Source organism: Eubalaena glacialis, chromosome X, assembly GCF_028564815.1.
Source record: "Eubalaena glacialis isolate mEubGla1 chromosome X, mEubGla1.1.hap2.+ XY, whole genome shotgun sequence".
Lineage (NCBI taxonomy): Eukaryota > Metazoa > Chordata > Mammalia > Artiodactyla > Balaenidae > Eubalaena > Eubalaena glacialis.
In genome coordinates this window covers 136,426,704-136,447,791 of record NC_083736.1, presented here as the reverse complement: position 1 = coordinate 136,447,791, position 21,088 = coordinate 136,426,704, and the positions used below count along the sequence as shown (strand labels likewise).

The 21,088-nt window shown below is 57.2% G+C and overlaps 3 protein-coding genes across 3 annotated transcripts; 2 read left to right on the top strand and 1 right to left on the bottom strand.

The window, feature by feature from the left end:
* Window positions 1–4,294: 4,294 nt before the first annotated feature.
* On the top strand, window positions 4,295–6,593 carry LOC133082571 (paraneoplastic antigen Ma6F-like). Its single transcript, XM_061179203.1, is given in 3 exon segments — window positions 4,295–4,424; window positions 4,427–4,483; window positions 4,486–6,593. Coding segments are annotated over 3 exon segments (2,295 nt in total).
* Window positions 6,594–8,207: 1,614 nt separating this feature from the next.
* Window positions 8,208–10,370, top strand: LOC133081948 (heat shock transcription factor, X-linked-like). The gene is made up of 2 exons (XM_061178254.1): window positions 8,208–8,753; window positions 9,693–10,370. The coding sequence occupies exons 1-2, from the start codon at window positions 8,208–8,210 to the stop codon at window positions 10,368–10,370; spliced, it is 1,224 nt and encodes a 407-aa protein (XP_061034237.1).
* Window positions 10,371–19,629: 9,259 nt separating this feature from the next.
* On the bottom strand, window positions 19,630–20,430 carry LOC133082379 (melanoma-associated antigen 10-like). Its single transcript, XM_061178965.1, has one exon. It carries the CDS (start codon window positions 20,428–20,430, stop codon window positions 19,630–19,632), a length of 801 nt encoding a protein of 266 aa, XP_061034948.1.
* Window positions 20,431–21,088: the final 658 nt, after the last annotated feature.

The following is a 21,088-nucleotide window of genomic DNA, read 5'->3' as shown; positions in this document are numbered from 1 at the left end:
TGAAGCCCTCATGCCTAGAGCCTGTGCTCTGCAACAAGAGAAGCCACCACAATGAGAAGCCCGCGCACCGCAACGAAGAGTAGCCCCCACTTCCTGCCCGTGCAGCAGCAACGAAGACCCAACGCAGCCAAAAGCCCGTGCGCAGCAACGAAGACCCAACGCAGCCAAAAATAAATAAATAAATAAATGAATTTATTAAAAAAATAATGAACTGATAACAAAAGCTACTATTTGATGATTGTTTGATATGTGCCAGGCACTGTTTTATAAGTAGTATCTCATCTTATTCTTACAATGACCCTGAGGCATGTACTATTATTACTCCCATTCTCTTGTTACAGAAACTGAGCCAAATAGATTTTAAGCAATCTCTTTAAGGCTACACTGCTTTCTAGCTGGCGTTAGAAAGCAGATTTGTGTGATCCAGAGTCTGTATTCTTAAAATATTAAGATAAACTTACTCTGGGTGTCTCAGGCTTGGAGATTGGCCCTCAGTTCTAACATGTCCTGCCCAGGTCTCCTTTGTTGACTAAGGCTCAGACCAGTTCTCTTTCACCCTCATCTTCTTAGGCAACCTGTAGTGCCATCTGGGGGATCTCAGCCATCCCCTCAGCTTCACAAACCAACTCAAATCTAAAGACCACCAAACCTGGATCTCCAGGGCCGAATTCTCTTCTGTTCTCCAAAGCCCAATGCCCATCTGCCCACTGGACACCTTCCTCTGATGTTCTTTAAGCTCCTCTACACCAATGCAAGGGTCACCTTCTCTGTGAGGACTTTTCTGACCTTTCCTAATAGATCTTCTCACCTGCTGTGCCTGCCATACTCTGTATACACCCTACCACCACCTCAGTCATATCATATAATCCCCTGCCTCTCCTTACCACTCTGGAGACCATTTCTAGTTTGTTTCTAAATTCTTAGGAATTAGGACAATGTCTGACACAGTAGGTACATAGTAGATGCTGGTTGAATAGATCAATACATGAATGAATGATATGCATCAACCCTACTACTTAAATAACACTTTGGCTGTTGTGTTTATTATGACCTATATACATAATCAAGTGTGTAATGTAAAAATATAAATGTAAAGTGTAAAATGTAAAAATGTAAAATGTAAAAATAAAAAATACATGGTCGAAGGGAATAATAATGAATTTATAAAATAGGAAATTTTAGCAAGGAAAAAGAAACCAGTCAGAGTAAAATGAAGCATTACATATAGAAGAACATTAACAAGAATTTTCACTAAATTCTCATTAGAAACAGTGGAAGCCAGGAGACAGCAAAACAACATCTTTAAAGTGCTGAAAGGGGAAAAACTTTCAACCCAGAACTCTATATCCAGGGAACATATCCTTCAAGAATGAAGGTGAAATAAGTATATTTTGAGATAGATGAAAGCTAAGAGAATTCATCAACAGATCTGCACTAAAAGAAATGCCAATAAATGCTTTCAATCTGAATAAATATGACAGTAGAGAGAAACCTTGACTTGAAGAATACCAGAAATGGTAAATATGTGGGTAAATATTAATACTTTCTCTTAATTTCTTTATAACACATGTGACTTTTTAAAGTAAAAAAGTTGATAGTGTATTATAGGGTTCATAACATATGTAGATGTAATATATATGGCAACTACAGCATAAAGGATGGGGTAGAGGGGGAACAAATTTATGTAGTAGAAAGGTTCTTACATTTATGTACAATATTAACTCTAAGCAGACAGTGAAAAGTTAAGGATATATATATTATAATCTCTAGAACAACCACTAAAAAAACGCTGCAAAGAGGTATAGCCAAAAATATAGCAGATAAATGAAAATGGAATTCTTAAAAAATATTTGATTAACCAAGACAGGAAAGGGGAACACATGAACAAAAATAAGTGGGATAGATAGTAAAAGGATAGACCTAGGTTCCAACCGTTTAAAAAATTACATTCAATGTAAATGGGCTAAACATTCCAATTAAAAGGCAGAGATTATCAGAATAGATAAAAATGAGCAAGACCTTTTCTGTCTACAAGAGATTCAGTTTAAATATAAAGATACAGATGTTTGATAGTAAGAGGATGCAAAATGACATACCATGCAAGGAGTAAGCATAAGAGAATGGGAAGGGCTATATTAATACTAGACAAAGTGGAGTTAAAGACAATGAGTATTACCTGAGATAAAGGGTAATAATAATATAAGGATCAATTAATCAGCAACACATAGAATTCATAAGTGTATTTGCACCCAATAACAGAACTTAAAATATCTGAAATAAAATTTGACAGAATAAAGGGAGAAATAGATATTTCAACAATTTTAGTTGGAGATTTTAACACTGCTGCTTCAGCAATTGATAGAACAACTAGGCAAGAAATCAGTAAATACATAGAAGATCTGTATGACATAACCAATCACCTTTACTTCACTGACACTTATAGAACAGTATACCTAACAACTGCAAAATATAGATTATTTACAAGGGCACATTGTACATTCACCTGGGTAGATCAAATGCTGGGCCATGAAACAAGTCTCAACAGAAAGAGAGAAATTTTATATAGTAAATTATCTGAGTCCACAGTGGCATTCCACTACAAATTAATAACCATACTATATCTCCAAATATTTGGAAATTCAACATCATACTTCTAGAAAACCCATGGGTCAAAGAAGAAAACATAAAGGAATTTAGAAAATATTTCAAATGGAATAATAATACAAATAAAACATCAAAATTAGTGGGAAACAGCTAAAGAAGTGATTAGAAGATTGTTAAGTACTAAACCTTGATAAAAAAGATTATGGAAAAAAGGGAAATTATGGAAAAATACCCCTCATGAACAGTGTAACAAAAATATTTAACTATCAGCAAGTCAAATCCAGCAATACATAAATAGGAAAGTTTTTCTATTGCCTACTCACAGATGTGAGGCACAGATATTCAGTGACTTGTATAGGCCACTCAGCTGTTAAGAGACTTTATGTTCACCTGACCCAAAGCCCACACACTTTCTAATGCCATGGCTGCCCGGGTGGTTGAGGGCAGGCTTTACAGTGTGAAGAGGTGTGATGAGGCTCCTGGCTTGGCAACAGCCAGCCTGTGTCTGTTGTGGAGACTCCAGGCTTAATGAGGGCAGGATGTGAGTGCAGGGTGGGGTCCTGTTATTAGGTTCCTCTGCCCCCACAACTCCTGGTTTCCGGCGCCCCACCCCCGACACATTTGGGACAATTACCGATGGAGGCCATTTTGTTGCTGGAGGGCCAATGAGTGTGCCTGCTGCTCCTGGATGCTGCGAGCCCTGCCGCATCAAGCCCTTACCAAGCAGGTCCCGTTGCGGCAACACTGACGCCTCAGCTGCTCTCCTGATCCAGCCATTTGCCCTGCACAGAGACGCTGAGACCTTTCTCCCTCGTCCACCTGGGCTTTCTGGGAGCACTGGGAAGCCCACGGTGGCCTCAGCACAGAGGGCCTGGGACACCCCTGGACTGTGCAGCCCTGAGGCGCATCCTTCTGACTCTCAGGCTCGTCCAGGGCTTCGAGGTGGCCTCTGGAGTCGGCTCGGCAGCCCGCAGGCAGCGCCCACAGAGTCGGAGAAAGTGAGCGGGCGACCAGGGGCTTCGCTCAGGCGGGACCCCAGAATTACCGCGGGCGCCCTGGGCAGGGGCCAGATCGCTGCCCCGACAGGCAGTGGGGGCGGGAGGGGCGTCGGGGGTCCCGGCGTCACGCTGGCGAGGACGGGGTGGGGCTCCTGCCTGCGGGCAGCGGGGGGAGGGGGAGGGGAGGGGATGGCGGCTCCGGCTGCAGAGGGGCAGGTGCTGGTGGGAGGGGGAGGGGCTCCTGACTCAGGGTGGGGGGTGCGGGAGGGGGTCTCCAGCTTGCCGGGGTCGGCGTAGGGGGCAGGGGCGCTCCAGGTCCCGCACTGGGAGAGAGAGGCTGGGAGGGCCCCTGGCTGGGGTGTCTGGGAGGGGAGGGCTCCCGGCAGACGATGGTGAGAGGGGCTCGGCGGCCATGGCCGGATCAGGGGCGTCGGCCAAGGCGAAAGGGGGCCTCCTCGCTGCGGAGGTGAGGGGTGCAGTGGGGCGGGGGCTCTGAGCCGCTGCAGTGGCGGGTGGGGAGCGTGAACTGGCGAAAGGGGAGCCCCAGGCCACCGCTTTCTTTCCGGGGCGGTGGGGTGGGCTGTCTGTTGCCAATGTCCCTCTGTCCCCTCTGCATTCACAGGCCACAGTGCGGAGACTGCGACAGTCCGCACTCCTCTGTCGGATCGCGCACCCTACCCGAGGTCCGGGCGATGGCTCTGGCGATGCTGCGGGACTGGTGCAGGTGGATGGGTGTGAACGCTCAGCGATCTCTGCTCATCCTGGGCATCCCGGACGACTGCGAGGATCAGGACTTCAGGGAGGCCGTGCAGGCTGCTCTGCGTTCCTGGGCAGGTACCGAGTGCTGGGCAAGGTCTACAGAAAGGAGCTGGGGTCGAGGGTTGCCTGGTCGAGTTTGCTGACAATTTCAACCAATGTTTGATTCCCCGACAAATACCAGGCAAGGGGGGGCCCTGGACTGTGGCCTGTCTGCCCCAGGCCCCTGATGCTGAGTCACAGGACAGACCCAATTTCCCTGCACAGCCCCAGAGACAAGCAGTGGTTGATGGCGCAGGTCAGGCAGGAGCCCCAGGTGAGGAAAAAGGTGCACATGAAGTAGAAGCTGCAGATGAGGAAGGCGCTGCAGGTCACTCAGGAGCTGCAGGTGAGACAGGAGCCTCAGGTATGGAGGGAGCCTCAGGTGAGGCAGGAGCTGCAGGTGAGGCAGGAGCTGCAGGTGAGGCAGGGGATGGAGGTGAGGCAGGAGTTGCAGATGAGGAGGGAGCTTCAGGTGAGGAGGGAGCCTCAGGTGAGGCAGGAGCTGGAGGTGAGGAAGGAGGTGCAGGTGAGGCAGGAGCTGCAGGTGAGGCAGGAGGTGCAGGTGAGGAGGGAGGTGCAGGTGAGGAGGGAGCCTCAGGTGAGGCAGGAGCTGGAGGTGAGGAAGGAGGTGCAGGTGAGGCAGGAGCTGCAGGTGAGGCAGGAGCTGGAGGTGAGGAAGGAGGTGCAGGTGAGGCAGGAGCTGGAGGTGAGGAAGGAGGTGCAGGTGAGGCGGGAGCTGCAGGTGAGGCAGGAGGTGCGGGTGAGGAGGGAGATGCAGGTGAGGAGGGAGCCTCAGGTGAGGCAGGAGCTGCAGGTGGGGAAGGAGCTGAGGGTCAAGCAGGAGCTGAAGGTGAAGCACGAGTGTCAGATGAGGAGGGAGTTGCAGGTGACAGAAATGTTGCAGGCGTGGCAGGCCTTCTGAGTATGGCAGGACCCACGGGCGAGGCAATGACTGCAGCTGAGAAAGCAGCTGTGGAAGCGGCAGCCGCCATGGATGAGGCAGGGCCCTGGACCCAGCAGTGGAGGCAGGCCTTGCAGCCCGTGCTAGAGAACATGGGCTACAAGGAGCTGGGAACCTTCTCTGGGGTGGAAGAGCCAGGCCACAGGGAAGAGTCCTTTGAGAGCTGGCTGGAGCAGGCCAACGACATGCTGCACCTGTGGCGCCACGTGTCTGAGAGGGAGAGGAGGAGGAGGCTGGTGGAGAGCTTGCGCGGCCCCGCGCTGGACCTCCTGTGCGGCCTCCTGGCGGAAGATCCCGAGCTGGCTGCCCAGGACTGCCTGGCCGCGCTGGTGCAGGTGTTTGGGAACAAGGACCCCCGGGTGAGCGCTCGGCTGAAGTTCGTGACCTGTGCCCAGCGGCCCCAGGAGACTCTCTTTGCGTACGTGATGCGCCTGGAAGGCCTGCTGCAGTCGGCCCTGGAGAAGGGGGCCATCCACCCGGCCGTGGCGGACCAGGTGCGCGCCCGGCAGGTGCTGATGCGGGCCCGGCTGAACGACCCGCTCCAGAAGGAGCTGAGGAGGATGCGGCTGATGCGGAGGCCTCCCGGCTTCGTGGGGATGCTGCGGCTCATCCAGAAGACCGAGGCCTGGGAGGCCGACCCGGTTAGCAGTGAGCAGTTCCCAGGGGAAGAAGAGGCCCGTGTGGACGTTGGAGTCCTGGCAGCAGCCGCCCAGGCCGCCCCGGCCCATGAGGCCGTCAGCGAGGGCACCACTGCAGATGGCACCAAGGCCTCCCCGGCCGGTGAAGATACCACTGCCCAGGCCGCCCTTTCCAAGGAAGGTAGCGCCGAGGACCACCCAGCGCGTGAAGAGGCCAGTGAGGCAGTTGCCGGCACTGCCAAGGCTGGCGAGGCGGCCCCTGAAGACCATGGTGCCGCCGGGGCAGCCCCTGGCCCTGGGGAGACCAGCAAGGCCTCCGCGGCCACTCAGGAAGATGGACGTGCTCCCGCCCCTGCGGGCCTAGCTCAGGCAGGACCCTCAGATGCCCCCGGGGCCCCCATGCCTGGCCGGATGGGCAGTGCTTCCCCGGTGGCCCCAGGAGGTCCGGGCTGGGAGCCAGAGGGCCTCGCCCAGGCAGGAGGCCAGGAGGCCGAGGAGCCCCCCGAGGAGGGGCTCAAGCCCATCCCAGGAGCGCCGGGAAATGAGGACGGGGCTGCAGAGATGAGCCCCCCGGGGTCCTCCTCGGGCCAGTAGTCTCAGCAGGCCCCGGGGCCCCCAGGCTTGGCGGCAGGGGGAGGCCAGGCCAAGCAGCCTCCTGGCCCCATTTTAAGGGCCACTCAAGGTGCCTGGGCCTCCCTCCTGAGAGGGGACCCCTATTCATCATCCCCTGGGGCAGGCTGCTCCCTGTGCTGGCAAGCCCAAATGTGTCCCTGTAGGCCCCAGAGGGACCCAGGTGTCAAGGAACCCCCCCCAGCCCCCGCTCCCCTCCCCCCAACACACACACCCTAGCCATCGTCCCCCCGCGGAGCCCTGTTGTGCGCCACGTGCCAGTCAAGGCTCTGGTCTCTGTGGGCCAGTGTCGTGAGCGCAACGTGTGCTTTCTGGGCGTAGAGTCAGGCCCAGCGCTGCTTCTTGTTGTGGAAATGTGCGTGTGCTCTCCTCTGAGCAGTTCCCCCCACCCCGGCCCGGCGCGGAGACCCCGAGCCCAGTCCCAGGAGCCGGCGGGGAGGACGGGATGGACGAGGTCACAGCCAGCGCCCACCCCAGGACCTGGGAGCCCACCTGGGACCTTGGGAAGGAAGACTTGGACCGGGGCTGCAGGAGGTCTGCGGGAGGACCCCGGGGCCTGTGCTCTGCTGGGCCACCCCGTTGTTCCTCGGGACTCCACGTCCTCGGCTCGGTGGCACGTGCCCTGCTGTGGGACCGTCCTGTGCCCGCCATAGGGCAGGGCCCGGCCCCGGGCATGTGGGCCAGAGGGGGAGGGGCTGCCCCGGGGGGAGTGGGCATTGCCGGCGCCCATCGTCCTGGTGAGAGGCCACCCGCGGGGCCCTCAAGAAGGGAGACTGTGGGGGGATGGAGGGCCGCCGGGTGGGGTGTAACGGAGGCACCTTTTTGGGGACCCTGGGCGGGGGGACCGGGACCCGTGGGCTCTGGTGGCTGTTAGAAGCTCCTCTCTGTGTTATCATGCCCTCTGTTCAATGTTTTCAGTCAGTGTTTCTCTTTAATAAATTTCCCTGAAAGTTTCAGCTGAGTCTGGCCTCTCCTGTGGGCAATGGAGGGAAAGGGCTGCTGGGGGTGAGGGCGGGGGTCCAGAGTAGGATTCCTGCTCAGCACCCATGGGACACCTCTCCAGTGAGAGGGTAGGGTAGGCACTTTGCAGACCCAGACATGGTGAGGGTTTTTCTTCCATTTCATAGGTGAACTGTAAAGTTTTAGCGCCCTTGACCGTGGGCCCCGTCCCAGACGTTGCTCGTGCTTGAAAGCATGGGTGCTGTGCACGACCCTGAAGGCCAGTGGACACAGAGGAGGAGCTCTGACCTCGTGGGTCACACGTGGGTCCGTGCACGTCTGCCTGGCCCAGGGGCTCCAGGACCAAAAGGCCGTGCCCGGTTTGCACGAGGGCTCGGCCTGTGGCTCTGCACCCGTGCATGAGTGTCATCGTGCCCCATGCGATGACGGGCGTGAAGCAGGAGGCTGACATGCTGACGGGCCTGCCCTGTATGATGTCACTTCCTGGCTGGGCTGTGATGTCACCCCCGAGCTACCGGAGCACTTTTGTGAGGGGCTGAGCGGCAGTGAGAGCCCAGGGTGCTGCCGGCCGCGCTGCACTGTCCCATTTACGTGAAGGAGGGACACGCCGCCCTCCGCATGGCTGAGGATGAGAAGGGCCCCGCCGCGGGCAGGGCGCCCAGGTTCGGCGAGGCACCTCTTCCTCCCGACACAGGGGCTCCGGCCCTCGGCTCAGGGAGCTGCACCCCCCAGTCCGTCGCCCTGGCCCAGGCCGTGCCCGCGGGGCACCCCGACCTCAGGCTGCTGCCTGGAGAAGCCGCTTTCCAGGATTTGACCAAAGAGCCTTTGTTGAAAAGGCCACACACCACCTGCGAGGCCCTGTGGGAAGGCAGCCTCCTCTCCCTCCCCTTCCCCAGGAAGCTGTGGACAATCGTCAACAGCGGTCGCTTTGCATCCATTTGGTGGAAGGAAGACAGGACTTGCAGAGGCATCAACAGGCAGCTGTTTCAAAAGGAGGTTTTGGACAGGGACGGCCTGGACAAGGTGTTCGAGACAGACTGTATGAAGAGCTTCATCCGCCAGCTTAAGCGCTATGGATTCAGCAGGGTGCGCCAGGACATGCACATGTCCCTCTGCCTGCCCAACCTCTCCACGAAAGAGCGGCCTGCCCACGTCCTGAGCCAGGTCAGGAGGGCGGGGGACGGCGGGGGAGGAGACCTCTCCAGGGGCTGAGCCGCTGGGCCCCGGGGTGGGGGTGGGGTGGGGGGCGGGTGCCAACCCCCGGGGCCACCTGGGACAGCAGCAGGCGTGTCGGGAGAGCTTTCTTTAAAGGTGGTACTTGGGGACCAACGGGACGGCCGGAGCTGGCGGTGCCGCGCGCTGTGTTGGGACGTTGTTACGGGGAGACCCGACGTGTCCTCAGCACGAGGACGTCACTTCTCTTCCTCCTCTTTTTCCCTTTGGTGTGTCTGTGTGAGCTGATGCGTGTGAACTGAACCCCCTGTGGTGATCATTTCACGGTGCACGGGGGCAAGGCGCCGTCCTGTACTCCTGACATGTGGGCAGTTCTGCTCGTCCCTGACATCGCAGTCACACTGGGGGACAAGATGACACTGCTGACACGCTGGCCCTTCCCGTCCTCCTGCTCGGGGACAAGTGGCCTGGCGGGGGGAGGGGGGAGGTTCGTGTGCCCCCTTGACTCCCATAGCTCCAGAGCCTCACTTAAGTGGGGGCACGGGTCCTTTCCTGGGAAGCAGTCAGTGTCCCCTGTCTGGCCCCAGGAGGTGCTGGCCAGGGGGCGATTCTGACACTTCCTTAGAAAGCTACCGAGCCTTCTTGCAGTCTCGTATCTGCAGACGCCAAGTCCCCTTTCGTGGGCCTTGTACTCATACTAAGGGGCCATTTTCAGTCATTTTCCAAGGGCGAAAGGGGATGGTGAGTGAGCGAGTCTCGGGGATGTAAAAGCTGGGGCACAGCTTCCTGCTGGGACTGGGTCCCGCTTTCTCCAATGAGGCCTTGGGACGGCTGGGGGAGGGCGCCCAGGGGCCCAGCCAGGTGGCTGCTGCTTGCGAGCAACTCTTTTGTGACTCGGGGTTTCCTTTTCTCTCTCAACTGTGACCTCAGTTACGCTTCTACCGCAGCCCCCTGTTTAAGAGAGGCTGCCCGCACCTCCTCGTGAGGATGAAGGGGAGAGTGCGCACTAAACCTGCATCCTGGAAGGTGGACGGCAAGCCGGCAGCCCTGGGGTACCTCCCGGCGCCCAGCGCCTCGGAGCCGCAGGACGGCCTCCCACCCTATCCTGAGGACATCCAGGGGACCCCGAGCGACCCGGAACTCGACCATGCAGCCGCCCTGGCCAGGACTGACTCTGTCCCTCCGGCCCCTCCTTGGACAGCAGCCGAGCCCCCCGCGCCGGATCCCGACGTGCAGGCTCTGGTCCCTCTAGGCCCTGGCCTGGCAGAGGTGGCCCAGCCCGCCGAGGTCCCCTGGCTCTGCTTCGCCTGGCCTCCCGCCCAGATGAGTCCTCCCTGGCCCGTGCTGGGCCTGGCCGCCACGCCCCCCCAGCTCCTCAGCCTGCCCCCCCGCGTGGCTCCCGGTGGCCGCGCTGCTGCCTCTTGCGCCCCCTGGATGCCCGAGGTGGCCGCCAGGCCTGCCGCCTCCCTGACCTTGATCCCTCGGCCCCTGAACCCCTTCTGCTACTACTGCGTGGGCTCCCGCTGTTTCATGGAATTCCCGGCCCCTCCAGGCGGGCCCACAGAGGACCCTGACCAGGCAGACCCTGCAGACACACGGAGGTGGTAACGCGGTCACAACCTTGCAGGGCAATAAAGAGCACGGGGACATGAGAGCGATGGTCCGCCCAACATGTGTTTGGCGCCTCCGTCCTGGGCCCGGCTGAGCAGTTGAGTCCCCTCAGCAGGAAACGATGACAGGGGACAGCCCACCCCCGGCACAGTGCAGGCACCTAGCAGACACCCGGTGAAGCCCCTCAGACGCCCTGCCTCCACTCACTAGAGAGACCCTACAAGGGCTTGACAAGCACAAGGAAGGGCCTGGCATCTGCGGCTTCACGGTCACGGGGACACCGTGTCCAGCAGGGTCTTGATTTGACAGATGAGAAGAGCTCAGGCCTCCCCGGGTCAGAGGCCGGAAAAGAGCCCTTACTGTCCTGAGACGCACAGGTGTGGAGGGGACGGTCCCCGCCAGGGGCCTGCGGGTGTTCAGTTTGGGGGTGCTCTCTGGTGTCTGGACAGCAGGATTGAGGTTTGCTTTTCACTGCGGGTCCTGCATCTGGTGACATGTTCTTGGTTCTCTTTCCCTTGCGTTTTCTAGCTAAACACTTCAAGGGTGCCATGCTCCAACACCCTCTGGTCGCTGGGGTGTCGAGCTTAGTGAGCGAGTCCTTGTGGACAAGCCCCCCTAAAGAGTGTTTGCCTTGAGGAGCAAAGGAAGTAAAGCTCCACGGTCATACTGTCGAGATAAGAGCCCCGAGCTCAGCGGGAGGAGAGAGCACACACACCAGTCCACCAGAACCAGAAGACTGGGGGCTCCCTTCTTTGCACTTTGGCGGCAGGTAGAGCAGGCCCCCTGAGACGGGCACACTGGGCGGTGCAGGAGAGGAGCGCCGTCACCCCGGGCGCTGACCTGCAGGTGCCGCCCGGCCCGGGCTGCTCGCGCTTACGTCCCGAGGCCCGCTGGTGCGCGCTCAGCCCCTTTCTAGGCTTCATTGACTGGGACACGCCTTCACTTGTAAGGAGCAGGTTGCTCTCCTCTTGGTCGTGGACTTCCGTAGGCCTCCTGACCTGGGACCACAAGGAGATGCTCCTATTTAAAAACCACTTTCCCGTTCACCTCAGCCCGTGGGGAACTTGCTTCCATGTAACTCTACAGAGAAAGGGGAGATTGTGCGGACTGTAATATCAAGCTCTCTGCTTTTCACAAAGGAACCTTTTGATTTACGAAGTCTAGGCTGCCTGGCATCAGTAAGAGAGCAGCGGCGTACCTCACGCCAGCGCTGAGTCCCTCTAGACTTTGCACCGCATGTCTGCGCACTGACGTTGGCTGAGCTCCCGCCCTCCTGGGCTGGGTAGAGGCAGCTGCCCAAGCTCCCGCAGGAGTAATGGGGACGCGAGAAGGGGCTTCACAGGCTGACCTGTGACAGCCACATAGAGTCGCCGAACCACTCGTGCCCGGGCCACCAGAGGAGAGGCCAGGCTGGTCCCGAGCCCTGGGCTTGACTTCTGTTCCCAGGGCGTCCCAGGCGACAGTGTCTAGGACAGTGGAAAGGCTTCACAACCGGAAAGGGTGGCTCAGAGAGAGAGAGGGCTGCGTCACAAGTGCTCCAGACTCTGTAAGGGTGACCCTGGAGGCCGAAACGGGCAGAGGCAGGTGAGTCTGGCGATCGATGGCGGACTCACTTGCCACCAGCTCTGCCCGAGGCTCCTTCAGCCCAGTGGTCAGCCCGGGGCTGCCCGTCCACCAGCCGCGGCCTCGTCGCCCTCGCTGCCGGCTGTGCCGATACCAGCCGCGGCAGGGCCCCGAGGGCTCAGCACCACGCGGGCACACACGTGACTGAGCCAGCTCGCACTGGTCAACGACGTACATTCTGGAAATGTGCTGGGTCCCAGCTTCGGGGGTGGGGGGCGGGCGTCCTGAGCCTGCGTCCCCACGAAGACAGCGAGCAGGGTCAGCGCCCAGTGATGTGTGCAGAGCACTGAAGGCCAGGGCGCGCCCCCAGCTCACAGCTGCTGCCTCCACGTGTGGGAGATGGGCTGGGGGACCTGGCCAGGCCTCTGTGGCTGTCACAGCGATAGGGCGACATCCCCTCCCAAACACTGCTAAGGAGGCGGGGGGAGCGGGAATTGCCTGGAGTTCCAGGGGTTAGGACTCGACGCGTTCACTGTGGTGGCCCGGGTTCAATCCCTGGTCGGGGAACTAAGATCCCCCAAGCCTTGTGGAGTGGCCAAAAACACAAAAAAGGAAAAACAAGGAGGGTTGGGGGAGGAGGGGAAGTAGACCCAAGGTACCAGGAATGATCCAACCACCAGCAGCCAGAGGAGCCCCGGGTCTGCCCGGGTGAGGGGTGGTCCCATCTGCCGCTCCTGTCTGTCACAATCCAACAGCTAGTGGACGTCAGGGGGGTCTCTTGAGCAACCCAACAGCAGTGCCCCAAAATGAACGATGCAAAAATGGACAGAAGGGAAGGAAGAAACAGGTGTACAATAGAAGTGGGAGACTTCAGTTCCCCCTGTGATGGATTCAAATGGATCCCCCAGCTCCCACCCCAACCATTAAATCCACCTTTGCAGTGCTAATCCCAAGGTGAATGTATTTGGAGATAGCACCCTTGGGGGAGTCAGTAAGGTTAAATGAGGTCATAAGGGTGGGACCCTAATTCCACAAGAGTGGTGTCCTTTGGAAAAGAAGAAGAGACAGGGAAGATCTCCCTCCCTCCCTCACCCTCTCTTCCTCCCTCCCACCCTCCCACTCTCTCTCTCTCTCTTTCTCTCCCTCCCTCCCTCCCCCTCTCTCCCTCCCTCCCTCTCTCTCTCTCTCCCCCTACCTTCCTCCCCCTCTCTCTTTCCCTCCCTCGCCCCCCTCCCTTTCTCGCTCTTCCTCCCTCCCCCTCTCTCCGTCCTTCACTGCTCCTCTCTATCTCTCTCTCCCTTCCCTGTCTCTCCCTCCCTCCCCCCTTTCTCGCTTGCCCTCCTTCCCTCTCCTTTCCCCTCCCTCTCTCTCTCTCTCCCTTCCTCCCTCCCCATCATTCCCTCCATCCCTCTCTCTTTCTCTCTCTCTCTCTCCCTTTCCCTCTCCTTCCCTCCCTCCCCCCTCTCTCCCTACCTCATTCCCCTTCTCTCTCTCCCTCTCTCCGTCCCTCTCTCTCTTGCTTTCAATTCCTCCCTCCATCCGTCTCTCTCTCTCTCTCTCTCTCTCTCTCTCTCTCTTCCTCCCTCCCTCCCTTCCCCCCCAACCTGTGCACAGAAGCAGCCAAGTGAGGGACCAAGAGAAAACCGGCTGTCTGCGAGCCAGGAAGAGAGGCCTTCCCTCACCAGAAACCAAACTTTCCAGCAAGTTGATGTTGGACTTCTAGCCACCAGGAGTGGGACCCAGTACGTTTCTGTAGTGTTAGCCACCCACTCTGTGGGACTTTGCTATGGCAGCTCTAAGCAGACTAACACAGCCTGCTTTCATTATGGGTACAACAACCAGCCAACACCGCAGTAAGGGAATCACAGATTTGAACAGCCCTGTACAAAGACTAGATCTCATGACATGTGTAGACTATTAGCCCCAAGAGCAGAATACACACGTGCTCGTCAAGTGTACCTAGAACGTTCTCCAGGATAGTCCACACGTTAAGCCACACAGCATCCCTCAGTAAACTTAAGGGGATACAAGCAAAAGGACTGAAATCATACAAAGTATGTTCTCTGGCCAAAATAGAGTGAAATTAGACATAATAACAGAAGGAAATGTGGGAAATCTGCAAATAGAGGGAAATTGAGCCATGCGTCCCCAAATAACCGCATTAGTCTGGGACGATGCCAAATGCAACAGCACAGGATGAGGGGCTGAAACAGCAGACACAGATTCTCACGGTGGTGGGGACCGGGAGGCCGAGAGGGAGGGTCCAGCAGGGGTGGCTTGTACTGCGGCTGGTCTCCTTGGTTGCAGGTGGCCGTGCTCTTACCGCCCCTCACATGGTCACCCTCTGTGCATGCACCCCCAGCCCCTGCTTTCTCTCCTTGCATGTGCTGATCTGCTCTTCCCTCAAGGGCACCAGCCATCTTGCTTTAGACCTCATCCCAATGGCCTCATGTCAACCTAAGAACCACTAACTCCCGTCACAGTGACATTGTGAGGTTCTAGGGGTTAGGGCTTCAACATGCAAATTTTGGGGGGACGCAGTTCAGTCCGTAACAATAGCCCAGGGAACACACAAGACATCACAAGGGAAATTAGAAAATACTTTGAAATGAAGAAAACACATACCAAAGCCCCCAGGACTTATGGCACGTGGTCAAAGAGGCACTTGGGACTTAAAGCTGCAAACACCTGTGTTCAAATGGAAGCAACACCTCAAATCAATAGCCTCACCTTGAACAGGGACAAGCGAGAAAAAGAGTAAGGCGAATCCAAGCATTCTGATAACAAATTTTCACGAGAAAAGAAAAACTGCACTAATCCACGTATGCGGGGATCAGAAGACATGTACTGGTTTGGAATCTTTACAACATGGGGGAGGGTGCATCATTCTTACACACTCAGTAACAAGAGCTACATCCACCGACCACTTCATTTGGCCCAGGCTTTTTACAAACAGGTCACATCATGGGGAAACCCACACCAATGCTTTTGCCTTGTACTATTACGAGGCCCATTTTACAGATGGAGAAATCGAGGCATAGGGATTCTCCATGATTTGATCAACTTATCACTAGAAGGACTCTTACTCAAGCTGAGCTTCGTGTACGTGCAAAGCCCCGTCCCCGCACTGGCCTGACCTGTCTCCCCAACAGTCAAGGGGAATTCAACTGTCCTCCACGGGGTCCTACTACCTGATGCCTCAGGCCACATAATGGAGAAAACACAGGGAAGCCAGGCCTTAGTGCCCATGAGAGCCTGACACTGGATTCTACCCACGTGCCCTCTCCAGCCCCATCAGGTCACCATCTCTCGTGAAATGGACACGAGGGCCAGGGAGGAGGGTGAGTGTCTAGGACTGAGGGCGTGAGGATGGAGAAGGGTCCTGGACGTGGGGGTCCGAGGCATGGCCCTCTGAAGGCGGCTCTTCTGCGCAGGCTCGGGCCCTGCTCTCTCCTTCCACTGCCCACTCTGCTCCCTTCTCTCCCGGCGGCGTGGTGGCCCCACGTTCTCCTGCAGACTCACTGCCCCGGGCAGACTGGCTGTCAGGCAGGCGGCAAGCCTGCATTCAAAGCACGGGGACCGTGGGGCTGGAGGACTCTCAGCATCCCCACGGGGCGTGAGTGTCTGTGCCCTTCAGGGCCCTGTGGATGACCTCAGTCTGGGTACTGGAACATACATGACGCGTTCCCTATACATACATGTGGTATGGCGATGCATGTGTATATAGGCACATATATTCTACACACATGTTATATATATATATAGGACACACACTACACTGCACAGACATGTAAAATGTATTACTCACTATGAATGAGGATGAAAAAGTGACAATCACGTAACTCCAACAGGTAATATGATCTAATCATCAAAGCAAGCGTTTCCCTAAATCACCTGCCACTGCTAAGGCCTCTTCAGCTAAAACTAAACGTTTCTTAAAGCAGGTTGCCAAAGTCTGGAGGCTGGTGAGGAGCCCCGAGGGGACGGTGTGCAGTTCTCTGTGCTCCCCCCACAGTCAATGGCGCGGCAGCCCCCCATCCAGCATCTGTGCTGGAACTGCAGCCTTTCTCTCCTCTGCCTGCCCCCAGACCTCATCCCTGTGCGGATCACAGAGGGATTGTCTTCAGCGTCCATTTCTTCCCGTAGAAGCCCTTCTCGAGGCCCAAGAGTGCTCACTTTTGGAACACCTGCGTGTGTCCTTTTCCGATCGCCTTCCCAGACCGTCGGATTCAGCCTCCCTGGAGGCTGCCTCGAAAGCCCTGTTTCCTTTCCGCAGTGGGGGGGTTTGGCTTCTGCTGCCCCCGATCGTGGCCTCCCACGTCCACCTTGGGTCTCCGTGGGTAATTGCCCTTTGAAGGACTTGATTTGGGGCTTCAGCGTGTAGCCTGTCCCATTGAAAGCGAGCATTTCACTGGTGCGCTCCCAGGCCAGCCCTGCTCTCCTTCCCCACGCCCGCCCCTGCCCCCCCTCCACCTCCACCCCCGGGGCCCTGTCCCGCTGTTACCTTGAGGATACATAGAATGATTTTGTTTGCTTTCAGCTTAGATGCTTTTGAACGGGCCTAAGTGACACGGACTCACTCCCAAGGAAATTTCCTACTTGCCGACCTAGACGTGACTGGAGGAAGCCCCCGTCCACGTGCATTTGGAAATAGATGAGGGTCTGGGTGTCAGACGCGCCGAAACCCGAATGAGAGTCGTCCGTCTTCACCGCAGGTGGGAGGATAGGATGGTGGGTTTGGTGATGCGCGTTCTCTGGCCATTGTGGGCGACTTTGTCCTTCATAGTCACTGTGGAGGGGACAGAGTGGCACCTTGGAAAGGCCCGTCTGCGAGGATCCTAGGTCCCTGTCCCAGCTCTGCCACTAAGCAGGGTCATCTGCCCTCTGTGAGCGCCACTGCCCTATTTCTGAAAGGGGAGAGCTAAGAGGGTGTGGAAGAGGACCTCCCGAGGTGCCTTTCAGCCTAAGGACTGGCATCCTGGATGGAGCTCCCAGGCCTAGATTCGGGCCTGCTCCCTGGTCTTTGTGCTTCTAAAGTGGTTTACAAAGCATTCTTTGAGGTCAGTTCCTCCTGTAGGGACATGACCTCGGAGGCTGCGAATTTCGGTGGAGGCCGTCGGTGGCTCCTCAGAAGGGGCCCGAAGGCTGGGGCCTCCTTGGGCGGGCCTGCCTGTGTGGCCTTGCCTGCTGCCCCCCTCCTCGGGCCCTCCCTTGCCCCCTGGGTCCCGTAGGAGCTGCCTCCTTCCTGGTCCCCCTCCCTCCCAGGTGCCAGCCAGGCCCCGGCAGTGGGTTTGTGTGGCACCGTGGGGGTCTTTGTCAGCCGGGTCTCGGGACCCTTCAGTTGGGCAGGCACAAGCCCTGGTGACGTCCAAGGCCTGCCTTTCCCAGCCTCGCCCTGCGGCCCCTGCCCTTGGCTTCCGCGCCCTGATGCCCCCAGCCCAGAGGCCCTCCAGCCGCTCCCCTCCCTCGCTGCCGCCAGGGTCTCGGGGTGTCTGCCAGCGTTAACTTCCCTCCAGTATCTGAGGAGCTCCTGGAGGGGCCTTATCCCGGTAGGCACTGGGGCCTTACAGTCAGTCCCAGGCAGTCTCAGCCCCTCCCTCCCCGTGGCTCAGCCATGAGCAGCTCAGCAGGCCGGGCTCCCGTTGGGCAGGAGGGCCCCAGGGCAGGAACAGGGACGGGGCGCCGTCACGCGGGAAGGTGGCGGCACTGGACAGAAATGCCGGCACCTGGCAGTGGCGGATCTCAGCAAACCACAGACAAGCCCCACACTGCCTCTGCTTCTCCTTGGCACCTTCCTTTCTTGGGCCTGCTTTTTGTCAACTGAAAGACACCGTGTAGCACTGAGAAGAGCAATGAGTCGCCAGTCAGAAGGTCGGCCACGGGCCGGGGGTGGGTGGGAACAGCGTGGGCTCGAGAGGGATTCAGACCAGGGCTCTGGTCCCCACCCCGTCACTTAGCAGCACGTGATCCTGGGAAGATTCCCAAGCCCCGTGGCCTCAGGTTCTTCACCTGTGAAGCGAGTGGGTGTGACGAGCCGTGTCTTGTAGGGCTGCAGGGATGCGTGTGAGCTTCGTAAAGCAGCTCACAGGACCTGGCGTCTGTGGGAACGTTGATGATTGGCACTTATTTCTCATATTGTTTGGATCACAGACCCTTCCCCTCTCTCCTCTGGCCTTTGGTTGGGCATTTTCTTGTCCCGGTCATGTCAGAGAATATGCAGCTCAATAGGATGTGGAAAAGCTAATCAGCCAAACAAGATGTTTCATAAGGAAAACTAAGTAAATTTTCCCAAATAGAGGATGTGTTAAATTCGGGTGCGGAGGAGTGTTCCCAGCGGGATACAACACGAAGCTCCAGGAAATAGAATCAAGGAACAAGGCTTTGCATCCCTCCCAGATGCTCTTCCATCCAAACCATTCCTTTGCTTCATTTCAGCCCCACCAGACATCGAGTCCTTGATTACAATTGCCAAATTACAGTCACGATAATGATTAAAGCTAATTAACACCTTGGGTTCTGGTTCCCCCCCGAACAGGGAAAAGAGGGCCTTTCCCGGACTTCTGGGCATCACGTCAAGGGAGTGTGACCGCATTTCTCCAGATGTTGCATATATAACACCTACTTCTTCACTATGGTCAACAGCAATGCGACAAGAGCCAGACCCCTTCCTTCCTGCCCGAGTATGAGATTTCTCTCAGGTTTATCCGTGATCCAGAAGGACACCTCACAGCCATGTCCCATTTCAGACTTTCCCCCCAAACCCAAGACACACCCTCTGCAGGTCTGGCTGCTGCCACCACCCAGCTTCATCACCATCACCTCCCACAGAAGGAAGCCCCGCTTCCCAAAGGCCCAAACTGCCCTGGCTCGGGGCACTTACACTCCAGGGCTCGCTCCTGGAGCCCCACCGCCTCGTCCCATGTTGACTTGTTCTGTGGGACCTGGGAGACGTCTCACCACCTTCCTCATGTGACTGCGGCTCCTAGACCATCCCCCTAGGTGTGGGTGTGTCCTGCTTTTCGTAGCGTTCCCGCTACTAACACAGGCCCTTCCGGAGAGCAGAGGCTCCGTGGAGGTCTGCCGAATAAATAAGCCGGAGAGCAGGGGGCTTACTTACTCAAATCAAGTTTTTCATACTTTCGTAAATCACCGTGCAAGTCCAACTAAACAGAGATAGCTTAGTTTTACAGAATGACAGACAAGAAGGATAAGAAGCAAAAACTCACTACGATTACTTTTATTTTTCTAATTCTTCCCCCATCTATATTACTGCTAAGTACTTTCACATTTCCAGAGCAGTTCTGATTCCAATTCCATGTTATCTGCTTCAGGGTCACAAAATGAAATGGGAGATTCCCCAATCTCTTTTACAAAACAGCAAAACTCTTGTTCTTAAACTGGGTAATTATAAACACATTCTAATCAATGTCATTCACAAAGTTAGAGACTGAAGCTTGTTTAGTCTTCCATTAAAAGGAATAACATTTGAAAAATTCCTAAAGAAAACAGATGATATTCCATGTCATCATACACAACAGGAACCCAAAGGTGCTACACACCATGTTCCCCCCACTCGCAGGGGCCCTCACTACTTGGAAACTCGACCGCTCTCTCTTCAAACTCAGAGTGAAGGACCAACCTCACTTCCTACCAGTGAACTTGGGCCTGGAAGGAGCCTGGCTGCTGCTCTGGCTCAGGCCCCCTCTGCCTCATCACTCACACCCTCTGCAGACAGGGATGAGAAGGACGTGGGATCCAAGGTATTGACCCTGGGCAGATGCTCCAGGACCTGCCACTTGCTGGTCTCCGCGTGGGCCTGGGGACCCCACAGGAACTCGTAGCGGGCGGGGTCGCTGTGGGGCACCTGCCGGTACTCCACGTAGCCCTCCTGCACCCACACTTTGGTGAGGAGCTCCCTGGGCTCCCCATAGATGCAGTGCTGCTTCCCTGCATACACCCCCATGATGCTCAGCAATTCCCAGACCTCCTCCTCAGGGGCGCGATCACCGTACACGGTGATCAGGCACAGAATCAGCACCAGGAGGCCGGCCTTGGGCATGCTCTGCCCATCGCTCAGCACTGCATCACAGGTGAGGCCCAGGGTGGGGACCAGGACGTAGGTGCACTCGCGGGGGTCCACCTCCTTCACGTCCACGCCAAACACCAGCTGCATGCACTCGCAAGCTTGGCTGAAGACCACGGGGAAGTGGTCCTGATGGTCACGGAGGACCATGTTCAGCATCTCCGCCTTGGAGATCGGCTCCTTGGTGCGATATTTGAGGAGCAGAAACGCCACCAGGTCAGCCATCAGCACAGTAAGTGCCTCCTGGGGCAAGGACTCGGCATAGGCGGAGAAGGAGGGGGCGACGGGGGAGGAGGAGGACGAGGGGGATGCGGCCTCCTCCCCCGCAGCCCCGAACAGCTGCGCCTCCACCGGGCCCTGGGCCTGGACTGGGTCCTGAAGGTCTGCCTCAGGCTGGCGCAGCTCACTCATCTCGACCAGGGGCCTGATGACTGGGGTCGGGCCGCCGACGGGAGTCTGGGCAGGGGTGACAGATACGGACCACGGACCTGGGGGAGAGAGGGGGTGTGAGCGGCCTCGGCGGAGACACGCACCCTGGGCAGCTCTGACAAAGGCCACTTACAGGGCTCGCCTGGAGGGGTGCCCTCGGGCCTCACAGGGGCGCTCCTCCTGGGCGGCCTGTCCCCTGCCAACCTGAAGAAGGAAGCGAGCTGGCTCCTCAGGGTGCAGCCAGCACAGCCCCAGGTACCGACCGGGGCTGAGAGGGGTGTGGGGAGGTGCGGTGACTTGGGCCTTGTGGGGTCCCCTCTGTTCTGGGACGGGGAGCCCCTGGGTGCACACTCAGGGCACGCACCTCGCCTTGACTCCTGGCGCTGCCTGGGCCTCCTCTGCTCTGTGGCCTGAGGACACGTGCCTCAGGCCTGGGCCTTCGCCTCCCGGTTCCTGGAGCCCCTGTAAGAGGAATGGAGGGGGCACCTCGGGTGTAGATTGTGGCACAGCCCTGGGCCCCTCGGTGCTGGTAGGAGGGGTGGGCCGGACTCTGTGAGATCCCCTTTGTTCCGGGGATTGGGCTCTCCTCAGTCCTCTCTCGAGGTCCACACCTTGACACCTGGCAGATCCTGGGACTCCT